Source organism: Mustelus asterias, chromosome 17 (assembly GCF_964213995.1).
Source record: "Mustelus asterias chromosome 17, sMusAst1.hap1.1, whole genome shotgun sequence".
Taxonomy (NCBI): Eukaryota; Metazoa; Chordata; class Chondrichthyes; order Carcharhiniformes; family Triakidae; genus Mustelus; species Mustelus asterias.
Window position 1 is genome coordinate 90,079,564 of NC_135817.1, and position 12,454 is coordinate 90,092,017.

Here is a 12,454-nt window from a genome sequence, read left to right on the forward strand (position 1 = left end):
CGATTTTCCCACCATACCAGGCAACATCCTGGTAAATCTCCTCTGCACCCTTTCCAACACTTCCACATCTTTCCTATAATACGGTGACCAGAACTGTACGCAATACTCCAAATGAGGCCGCACCAGAGTTTGGTACAGTTGCAGCATGACCTCCTGGCTCCGAAACTCAATCCCTCTACCAATAAAAGCTAACACACCGTACGCCTTCTTAACAACCCTATCAACCTGGGTGCCAACTTTCAGGGATCTATGCACATGGACACCCAGATCCCTCTGTTCAACCACATACCAAGTATCTTACCATTAGCCCAGTACTCTGTATTCCTGTTACTCCTTCCAAAGTGAATCACCTCACATTTTTCCGCATTAAACTCCATTTGCCACCTCTCAGCCCAGCTCTGCAGCTTATCTATGTCCCTCTGTAACCTGCCACTTCCCTCCGCACTGTCTACAACTCCCACCGACTTTAGTGTCATCCGCAAATTTACTAACCCATCCTTCCACGCCCTCATCCAGGTCATTTATAAAAATGACAAACAGCAGTGGCCCCAAAACAGATCCTTGCGGTACACCACGAGTAACTGAACTCCAGGATGAATATTTCCCATCAACCACCACCCTTTGTTTTCTTACAGCTAGCCAATTCCTGATCCAAACCACGAAATCATCCTCAATCCCATGTGTCCGTATTTTCTGCAAAAGCTTACCATGGGGAACCTTATCAAACGCTTTGCTGAAATCCATATACACCACATCAACCGCTTTACCCTGATCCACCTCTTTGGTCACCTTCTCAAAGAACTCAAGTTTTGTGAGGCACGACCTACCCTTCACAAAACCGTGCTGACTATCCCTAATCAAATTATTCCTTTCTAGGTGATTATAAATCCTATCTCTTATAATCCTTTCCAATACTTTGCCCACAACAGAAGTAAGGCTCACCGGTCTATAATTACCAGGGTTGTCCCTACTCCCCTTCTTGAACAAGGGGACAACATTTGCTATCCTCCAGTCTTCTGGCACTGTTCCTGTAGACAATGACGACACAAAGATCAAAGCCAAAGGCTCTGCAATCTCCTCTCTAGCCTCCCAGAGAATCCTAGGATAAATCCCATTCGGCCCAGGGGACTAATCTATTTTTACCCTTTCCAGAATTGCTAACACCTCCTCCTTATGAACATCAATCCCATCCAGTCCAACAGCCTGCATCTCAGTACTCCCCTCGACAACACTGTCCCTCTCCAGTGTGAATACCGACGAAAAATATTCATTTAGTGCCTCTCCCATCTCTTCAGACTCCACGCACAACTTCCCACTCGTGTCCTTGACTGGCCCTAATCTTACCCTAGTCATTCTTTTACTCCTGACATACCTATAGAAAGCTTTAGGGTTTTCCTTGATCCTACCTGCCAAAGACTTCTCATGTCCCCTCCTGGCTCTTCTTAACTCTTTCTTTAGGTCCTTCCTGGCAAACTTGTAACTCTCAAGTGCCCTAACTGAGCCTTCACGTCTCATCTTAACATAAGTCTCCTTCTTCCTCTTCACAAGAGATTCAACCTCCTTAGTAAACCACGGTTCCCTCACACGTCTGCTTCCTCCCTGCCTGACAGGTACATATTTATCAAGGACGCGTAGTAGCTGTTCCTTGAACAAGTTCCACATTATAATTGTGCCCATCCCCTGCAGTTTCCTTCCCCAACCTATGCCAGCTAAATCTCGCCTAATCGCATCATAATTTCCTTTCCCCCAGCTATAACTCTTGCCCTTTGGTATATACCTATCCTTTTCCATTGCTGAGGTAAACGTAATCGAATTGTGATCACTGTCACCAAAGTGCTCACCTACCTCCAAATCTAACACCTGGCCTAGTTCATTACCTAGTACCAAATCCAATGTGGCCTCGCCTCTTGTTGGTCTATCTACATACTGCGTCAGGAAGCCTTCCTGCACACACTGGACAAAAACCGACCCCTCTAAAGTACTCGAACTATAGCTTTTCCAGTCAATATTTGTGAAGTTAAAGTCCCCCAGTACAACTACCCTGTTACTTTCGCTCCTATCCAGAATAATCTTTGCAATCTTTTCCTCTACATCTCTGGAACTTTTCGGAGGTCTATAAAAAACTCCCAACAGGGTGACCTCTCCTTTCCTGTTTCTAACCTCAGCCCAAACTACCTCAGTAGACGAGTCCTCATCAAATGTCCTTTCTGCCACCGTAATACTGTCCTTGACTAACAATGCCACACCTCCTCCTCTTTTACCACCTTCCCTGCACTTACTGAAACATCTAAACCCTGGAACCTGCAACAACCATTCCTGTCCCTGCTCTATCCATGTCTCCGAGATGGCCACAACATCGAAATCCCAGGTACCAACCCATGCTGCAAGCTCACCCTCCTTATTCCGGATGCTCCTGGCGTTGAAGTATACACACTTCAAACCGCCTTCCTGCCTGCCAGTACACTCCTGCGACTCTGAAACCTCATCCATGACCTCACTACTCTCAACCTCCTGGACACCGGAGCTACAATTCAGGTACCCACCCCCCTGCTGAATTAGTTTAAACCCTCCCGAAGAGCATTAGCAAATTTCCCCCCCAAGATATTGGTACCCCTCTGGTTCAAGTGCAGACCATCCTGTTTGTAGAGGTCCCACCTACCCCAGAAAGAGCCCCAATTGTCCAGGTATCTGAATCCCTCCCTCCTGCACCATCCCTGTAACCACGTGTTCAACTGCTCTCTCTCCCTATTCCTCTCCTCACTATCACGGGTAACAAACCAGAGATAACAACTCTGTTTCTTCTCGCCCTAAGCTTCCACCCTAACTCCCTGAATTTCAGCCTTACATCCCCATCCCTTTTCCTACCTATGTCTTGAGTGCCGATGTGAACCACAACTTGGGGCTGGTCCCCCTCCCCCTTAAGGATTTCGAAAACACGATCCGAGACATCGCGGACTCTGGCTCCTGGGAGACAACACACCAACCGCGAGTCTCTCTCGTTCCCGCAGAATCTCCTATCCGTCCCTTTAACTATGGAGTCCCCGTTGACTAATCCTCTACTCCTCTCCCCCCTTCCCTTCTGAGCCACAAGGACAGACTCTGAGCCAGTGACCTTTACACCATGGCTTACCCCTGCTAAGTCCCCCCCCCCAACAGCATCCAAAAGTGTACTATCCCCAATTTCTACTACATTTTTTGTTTCTCCCCCCACTTGGACGGCTCCCTGTACCTTGGTGCTGTGGTCAGTTTGCTCATCCTCCCTTTCCCTCCCCTTCTGAGCTGCCGGGCCGGACTCTGCGCCGGAGGCACGGCCACTGTTGCTTCCCCCAGGTAGGCTGCTCCCCCCAACAGCACTCAAACAGGAGTACTTAATTTTAAGGGGCACAGCCACTGGGGTACTCTCTAGTACTTGACCTTTCCCCTTCCCCTTCCTAACCGTGACCCACTTGTCTGTCTCCTGTGGCCCCGGTGTGACCAAATGCCTGTAACTCCTATCTATCACCCCCTCATTCTCCCCAACCAGACGAAGGTCATTGAGCTGCAGTTCCAGTTCCCCAACGCGGTCCCTTAAGAGCTGCAGCTCGACGCACCTGGCGCAGATATGGACATCCGGGAGGCTAGCTGACTCCAGGACCTCCCACATCAGACACTGAGAACAACAAACTGGCCTCACAATCATAATTCCCCCTTTCTTCCAATGACACAGAAAAAATCTGTCTAAACCTACCCCACCTCTGCCTGTTTACGCCGAAGCCCGATGAGCCAAAGCCCGTCAGCTCTCACTCTACTTCCCACTCACTCCACTGCCCGCTCCCGATGCTGCCCGCTCCCGACGCTGCCCGCTCAAAGGTGCGGCCTGCTTTTAAACCCTCCAAAAACCTTCCCAGGCTTCTCCTGGGCGACTTCCTGTTTTGCAAAAAAACCCCTCCAATTCTTAACACAAATTTAACTGAAAAATAAATAAATCACATGCAGGAACACACTCCCTTACTCTCAGCCTGCTCCTGTGGAACAATGAGGCATTAGCTCTGAGGAGAGGTTGGAGAAACTTGGTTTGTTCTCACTGGAACGACAGAGGTTGAGGGGCGACCTGATAGAAGTCTACAAGATTATGAGAGGCGTGGACAGAGTGGATAGTCAGAAGCTTTTTCCCAGGGTGGAAGAGTCAATTACTAGGGGGCACAGGTTTAAGGTGCAAGAGGCAAGATGTAAAGGAGATGTACGAGGCGGATTTTTTACATAGAGAGTAGTGGGTGTTGGGAACCCGTTGCCGGGGGAGGTAGTGGAACCAGATACGGTAGTGAGTTTTAAAGGATGTCTTGACAAATACATGAATAGGATGGGAATAGAGGGATATGGTCCCCGGAAGGGTAGGGGGTTTTAGTTCAGTCGGGCAGCATGGTCGGCGCAGGCTTGGAGGGCCGAAGGGCCTGTTCCTGTGCTGTAATTTTCTTTGTTCTTTGTTAAACATGAAGTACATCAATAGCACAATCACCACATTTATGATCCAAAAAATTTGCAACTGATCTCTACAATTGCTGCAACCTCAAAAAAAGCACCTTCTTAAAAACAATCACAGATTTCCAGGACATATTAGAGAAATTTCAAATTGTTTTTATTATTTGTGGGACATAGATGCCACTCGTTGGCTGGGAATTTCTCATTCCTCGCTACTCTTGGAGGGCAGTTGAGAGTCAACCACTTGCTGTTGCTCTGAAGTCACATGTCGGCCAGACCTGGTCAGGACGGCAGGTTTCCTTCCCTGAAGTCGGTTCATGAACCAGATGGGTTTTTATAACAATCGTCAATGGTTTCATGGTCATCCGTAGATTCTTAATTCCATATTTTTTTTATTCAATTCAAATTCCACCATCTGCCTTGGCAGGATTCAAAGCTATGTCCCCAGAACATTTCTACACTCATTTATAGCAAGTATGGCTGGGTTAGTGAACTATATTTAAAGTGAGATTTGAGTCCATTGGAAGAATGTTGCTTATTTGGAACTGAAATAGTGATAAGTTAGAAATATTAGATCCATTGGTGGTTATTTTCCAAAATTCTTTGCACTCTGGACTGGTTCCTACAGATTGGAGGGTGGCTGATGTGAGCCCACTATTCAAACTGGGAGGTAGAGAGAACACAGGGAACTATAGACCAGTGAGCCTGACGTCGGTACTGGGGCAGTTACTAGAGTCCATTATCAAGGATTTCATAACTCATTTGGAAGGCATCTGGAAGGCAGTGGTATAATCAGACAAAGTCAGCATGGATTTACAAAAGGGAAATCATGCTTGACAAATCTATTGGAATTCTTTGAGGATGTAACTAGTAGAGTTGACCAAGGAGAACCAGTGGATGTGGTTTATTTAGACTTTCAAAAGGCTTTCGACAAGATCTCACGTAACAGACTGCAATGTAAAGTTAAAGCACATGGGATTACAGGTAATGTCTTGAGATGGATCGAAAGTTGGTTAGCAGATAGGAAGCAAAGATTTGGTATAAATGGATCTTTTTCTGATTGGCAGTGACAAGTGGGGTTCCACAGGGATCTGTGCGAGGACCCCAACTGTTCACATTATATATTAATGATTTGGAAGAGGGAACTGAATATATTATCTCCAAATTTGCAGATGATACAAAGTTGGGTGGGAGGGTGAGCTATGAGGAGGATGCAGAGATGCTTCAGCGTGATTTGGGCAGGTTGAGTGTGTGGACATGTGCATGGCAGGTGCAGAATAATGTGGATAAATGTGAGGTTTCCACTTTGGTAGCAATAATAGGAAGACATTATTATTTGAATGGGTGTAAATTGAGAGAGGTGGGTACTCAGCGAGACCTTGGAGTTCTCGTGCATTAGTCGCTGAAAGTACGGCACGGTAGCACAGTGGTTAGCACTGCTGCTTCACAGCTCCAGAGTCCCGGGTTCGATTCCCGGCTCGGGTCACTGTCTGTGTGGAGTTTGCACATTCTCCTCGTGTCTGCGTGGGTTTCCTCCGGGTGCTCCGGTTTCCTCCCACAGTCCAAAGATATGCGGGTTAGGTTGATTGGCCAGGTTAAAAATTGCCCCTTAGAGTCCTGAGATGCGTAGGTTAGAGGGATTAGCGGGTAAATATGTGGGGGTAGGGCATGGGTGGGATTGTGGTCGGTGCAGACTCGATGGGCCGAATGGCCTCCTTCTGCACTGTAGGGTTTCTATGATTTCTAAGCGCGCAGGTACAGCAGGCAGTAAAGAAGGCAAATGGTATGTTGGTCTTCATAGCGAGAGGATTTGAGTATAGGGATAGGGATGTTTTGCTGCAATTGTATAGGGCGTTGGTGAGGACACACCTGGAGTATTGTGTGTAGTTTTGGTATCCTTATCTGAGGAAGGATGTCCTTGCTATAGAGGGAGCACAGTGAAGGTTTACCAGATTCCTGATGGCAGGTCTATCATACGAGAAGAGCCTTATTCGGTTAGGATTATATTCACTGGAGTTTAGAAAAGTGAGAGGGGATCTCATAGAAACTTATAAAATTCTAACAGGGTTAGACAGGGTAGATTCAGAAAGAATGTTCCCGATGGTGGGGGGAGTCCAGAACGAGGGGGTCATAGTTTGAGGATAAGGGGTAAACCTTTTAGGACTGAGGTGAGGAGAAATTTCTTCACCCAGAGGGTGGTGAATGTGTGGAATTCACGACCACAGAATGTAGTTGAGGCCAAAACATTGTGTGATTTCAAGAAGAAATTGGGGGCTAACGGGATCGAGGGATATGGGGGGGAAGGGGGATCAGGATATTGAATTCGATGATCAGCCATGATCAAAATGAATGGCGGGGCAGCTCGATGGGCTGAATGGCCTCCTCCTGCTTCTAGTTTCTATGTTCCTGTTAGCTGAGTTTCCGGATGAATCGTCTCGCGATAATACCACATGGCCACCACCTCCCCACTCAAAGGTTCTCACCTCTTTCGAACTGCGTGCTACACTTATTTGTTAACTTCCTGTGTTCCTTATCATATTCCACCTGAGTTATAGCAACTGTTACTAATTTCACATCTTTAAAGGGTATCCTGTTTTCCTGTTCTTTCCACCATAGTGAATAACTTCACAATTCTCCATCTTGTCTCCCACTCAATCAGTCTCTATCTCCTTGCAGGCTCTTTGTGTCCTCCTCACAGCTTACACTCTCACTTAGTTTTGTCCTGTCAGTAAACCTGCCTGAATTACTCTCAGACAGACTGGAAGTAGCTGAGATCACAGCACTGATCCACGAGTTAACACATAAGAACATAAGAAATAGGAGCAGGAGTAGGCCATCTAGCCCCTCGAGCCTGCCCCGCCATTCAATAACACCATGGCTGATCTGAAATGGATCAGTTCCGCTTACCCGCCTGATCCCTATAACCCCTAATTCCCTTACCGATCAGGAATCCATCCATCCGTGATTTAAACATATTCAACGAGGTAGCCTCCACCACTTCAGTGGGCAGAGAATTCCAGAGATTCACCACCCTCTGAGAGAAGAAGTTCCTCCTCAACTCTGTCCTAAACTGATCCCCCTTTAGTATGAGGCTGTGCCCTCTAGGTTTCCTTTCGAAGTGGAAAGAATCTCTCCACCTCTACCCTATCCAGCCCCTTCAATATCTTATAGGTCTCTATAAGATCCCCCCTCAGCCTTCTAAATTCCAACGAGTACAAACCCAATCTGCTCAGTCTCTCCTCATAATCAACACCCCTCATCTCTGGTATCAACCTGGTGAACCTTCTCTGCACTCCCTCCAAGGCCAATACATCCTTCCGCAAATAAGGGGACCAATACTGCACACAGTATTCCAGCTGCGGCCTCACCAATGCCCTGTACAGATGCAGCAAGACATCTCTGCTTTTATATTCTATCCCCCTTGCGATATAGGCCAACATCCCATTTGCCTTCTTGATCACCTGTTGCACCTGCAGACTGGGTTTTTGCGTCTCATGCACAAGGACCCCCAGGTCCCTCTGCACAGCAGCATGTTGTAATTTCTTTCCATTTAGATAATAATCCAATTTGTTATTATTTCTTCCAAAGTGAATAACCTCGCATTTGTTAACGTTATACTCCATCTGCCAGATCCTCGTCCACTCACTCAGCCTGTCCAAATCTCTCTGCAGACCTTCCATGCCCTCCACACGATTCACTTTTCCACTTATCTTTGTGTCGTCTGCAAACTTTGTTACCCTACACTCAGTCCCCTCCTCCAGATCGTCTATATAAATGGTAAATAGTTGAGGCACCAGTACCGATCCCTGCGGCACGCCACTATTTACCATCTGCCAACCAGAAAAGCACCCATTTATTCCGACTCTCTGCTTCCTGTCGGATAGCCAATCCCCAATCCACGCTAACACCCTACCCCCAACTCCGTGTGACTCAATCTTCTGCAGCAACCTTTTGTGAGGCACCTCATCAAACGCCTTTTGGAAAACACCGCATCCACCGGTTCCCCTCCGTCAACCGCACTAGTCACATCTTCATAAAAATCCAACAAGTTTGTCAAGCACGACTTTCCCCTCATGAATCCATGCTGCGTCTGCTTAATCGAACCATTCTTATCCAGATGGCCTGCTATTTCTTCTTTAATGATGGATTCCAGCATTTTCCCAACGACAGACGTTAAGCTAACCGGCCTGTAGTTACCCGCCTTTTGTCTATTTCCTTTTTTAAACAGCGGCGTAACATTAGCCGTTTTCCAATCCGCCGGCACTACCCCAGAATCCAACGAATTTTGATAAATAACCACTAACGCATCCGCTATTACCTCTGACATTTCTTTCAGTACCCTGGGATGCATTCCATCCGGGCCCGGGGACTTGTCCACCTTCATTCCCGTTAGTCTACCAAGCACTGCCTCCCTGGTAACATTAATTGTATTGAGTACCTCTCCTCCTACCAACCCTCTATCGTTAATATTCGGTAAACTATTTGTGTCTTCCACCATGAAGACCGACACAAAAAACTTATTTAAAGTTTCAGCCATTTCCTCATTTCCCACTATTGAATCCCCCCTCTCGTCCTCCAAGGGTCTAACATTCACTCTTGCCACTCTATTCCTTTTTATATATTTGTAAAAGCTTTTACTATCATTTTTTATATTTAGAGCGAGCCTAGCTTCAGGCTAGTATGAAGTTACGACTTCATATTCTGTCCATTAACCAATCCTCTGTCAATGCTAACATATCACCTCCCACTGTGCGCTCTTGCATATTAAGGATTTGTTTGGCACTTATCAACTGCCTTTTGGAAATCCAAGCCCACTCTCTTGACCAGTTCCCCCTAATCTCCCCTCTCAGTTACAGTCCTCTTCTCAAATAAATTTGTCAAACACAATTTCCCTTTTGTAAAACCAATTTGACTCTGGTCGAGTTCTAATTTTCACAATGCATTGTTAAGTTTTATTTGATGACAGATTCCAGAGTTGTGCTGGCGATTGATGTTGGGCTAATGGGCCCTGTTCCCTGCTTTCTCTCTCCCTTCCTTTTTGAATAGAGATGTTTGTTTGTAAGTAAGTTATAAAAAGAACATTGTCATTGGTTATAAAGTTTGTAATACTTGATTGTTTTGAAATTTCCCAGCTTTCGGGTTCATGGTGTTAAAGATCCTTTACATTTGGTGGAAATTTTCTTATGTTCCTGAAGGAATATTCGAAACTGATCCCGGCCGGTTCCCCCCCTGCTCCATTCTCAGTTGATCAATGGTTAAGCTCACTGCTGGGAATGAAAGGTCAGACTTTTTGCCACTGACCGCTAACTGTCAATTGACCCCTCAATGCCCAGATTCACTGGTGAATGACTGGCTCTTGGAGCTGAGGGGGAGGGAGGGGAGGGGGTTGGGAGGGATGGTGGGGTGCAGTAACGGTCACCATGCTGTCTGTGAACCCCGTACCTCAGTGTTAGTCAGGGCCTTCTGCAGAGTGGAGGCCAGTGGCAAATTAGTTTCCCTCTAACACGAACGTTGAACAGTATCTTTGAGACTAGGTATTACTATCCTGCTTCTGCGAGTATGTGTATATCTTTAATGTACATATTTATTGCAGGTGACACCATTGCTTCCTGTTTAAATTGAAGAATAAATTTATTGGGTCTTGCTCACATCAAGGAGCAGAGGTCGGAGATTGCAGAGATTATTCTGACAAGTTCTTGTCTATGAGTTCAGCTCTGTGCTGGGAGCAAGGCCCAGAGACAAGCCTGCAGGAATGGGGATAAACTCAAAAAGGAGACCCTTACAGGGCTATAGAGGGGAGTGGGACTTTCGAAACAGCAGGGTGAGCTGGAGTCTCTCCCCAAATGATCTGAGTAACATAGTCCTGTCCCTGCAAACATAGCTCACATGGCCACTACAGGTTAGGGTGCGGGAGGATGGGGGGGGGTGCGGGGGATGGGGTTGGGGAGGGTGGGGGAGGTGAGCAGGGGGTAGTGGGTGGGAGGGTGATGACTCTGTCCTGATTTTGAAGCTTGCTCTCCTGTAATCAGAGAACCGTCACAGAGTTTGTTATGGGATTGGTGACCATGCAGAGGAGGCCTGTTTCTACCCAGCGATCCTTGCCCTGGGTGCTGGGCATTAGTACAACACTCAGGAGGGATAGTCACACAAACCCAGAGCGGTGAGCCTTGTTCAGGCTGTGCTAGCTGGCTTTTCACACAGCGCTGTGTTGTCCATAGCCTGCTGTATTCAGTCTGAGCTTTGTCTGGATTCAAGCATCGGAATCCATTACCACAAGCTGCCCCCAGCGGATCACTCTGCACCCAGCCACCAATCAGCTTGTGTGGATTTTGTAACACTGACCTGGCCCTCAGGGTATGAACGCAGGGTCTAAAGTTGCCAACTTGGGCTGGGGATTTCCCTGGACATTTCTTCATCACCATGAAACCCCGCCTCGCCCTGAAACAGACATTTTTACATCTCCAATGTTTTTTACAACTCGCCATTAAAAGTATTTAATGAAAATGAAACAAGGCCAGGTACATTCGCGTGAGTTTTCTCCCCTGGTGTTGCTGAGGGCAATATCCCTTTGACATTGTAGGAGATAGTAGGACAATCCTGGAGCGATGGCAGCCCTACCCCATGCTTTCTGTTAGTTATTGTGTGGGAGCTGGAAATGTTTCAGTGTTTTATTGCCTTTATTTTATATTCAGAGTGTTCTCTGTTAACATTGGGCAGTCTGTATACATTGGTTTACACCGTTCAGCTTCATTGCATCTGTGTATTTGGAATGGTTTTTTGCCGTGTTTTCTTTATTCATGATGCATGTTCTGTTTGATTGCTTTCGTTTTCCTTTGCTTTCTTTTTTGTCTCTTGCCTGTTTCAAGATTATTTTTTCTTCCCACCAACCAGATGCTCCCATCACTCCGTCTCCCACCATCAGTCCTTCCTCTCCCTCCTCTAGAACAGTCACAACCCCTGTTACCATAGCAACCAGCACCACCAAACTGGCCGCAGTCTCCAGGGCCCGAGGTACAGTATCAAGCCTGCATTTCTTTATCAACTAGTTTTCAATTTAGCTCAAAGTAGTCAGTAGTTTTTGTAGTTGTTTTACTTCATTTCCACACTGCTGATTGATCATTTACTCACCACAGTTCCGAGTGCGCCTCCTTCAGAGAGGCACTGGGTAACGGGGGGGGCAATTGTAAACTAACCCCCTCCCTCGAGGGGACTGAGGCAGAGTGAGTTTATAAACTAGCCTCCCTCAAGGAAGCGTGTAAGTGTTTTCACGTGAATAGTGGCTATGGGTTCCCAGCTGGTGGGGGGGTGGGGTTGGGGGGGTGGGCGGGGGGGATGCGAGGGACACTCACAGGAGTTGACCCTGTGATCAGGCTCCTTCCCAGTCACCCTCTGCTGGCCAACCCGCTAGTTTGTACATCGGGGAGAGAACACGCTGAGCTGTGAGTCCATCTTACTGGATCCCAGCTCAGTGTCCCCCCAATGTTATTCATCCACAATAGGGTGGATGCTAAAGAACAGGAAAGTTAACACCAACCAGAGACTTGGGGGTTGGAATGCACCCAGTCTGAGGAAGCCAAACGAGCTGAGGAAATGCTGCCATGTAAAGGCAAAGTGTGGTTATGAGGTAAAGTTTTAAAGTTTAAATAAAACTGGACAAAGACCAACTAAGCAGTGAGATGAAATTGCTCAGGTCCCGCTCCGCGAGACTCCCGGGTCGCACATACTCTGCTGTCCGACTTCCCCCTTCCCAGGACCTGTGTTTGAACATAATTCTTTTGTCACCAGGATTTCTATTTGACATATGAACTTCACTGGTTAGGCCAGCATTTATTGCCCATCCCCAGTTGCCCCTCGAGAAGGTGGTGGTGAGCTGCCTTCTTGAACCGCTGCAGTCCATCTGGTGTAGGTACATCCACAGTGCCGTTAGGGAGGGAGTTCCAGGATTTTGACCCAGCGACAGTGAAGGAACGGCAATATATTTCCTAGTCAGGATGGC

At 47.1% G+C, this 12,454-nt stretch overlaps 1 protein-coding gene across 1 annotated transcript in view; it reads left to right on the forward strand.

The window, feature by feature from the left end:
• Nucleotides 1-11,540, forward strand: part of LOC144506235 (cell adhesion molecule 2-like) — a 394,417-nt gene extending 382,877 nt beyond the window's left edge. Inside the window, exon 9 of the mRNA XM_078232093.1 lies at nt 11,350-11,540. Within this exon, the coding sequence (XP_078088219.1) occupies nt 11,350-11,504 (155 nt within the window). The 3' untranslated portion in view covers nt 11,505-11,540. The remainder of the gene's footprint in view (nt 1-11,349) is intronic.
• Nucleotides 11,541-12,454: the final 914 nt, after the last annotated feature.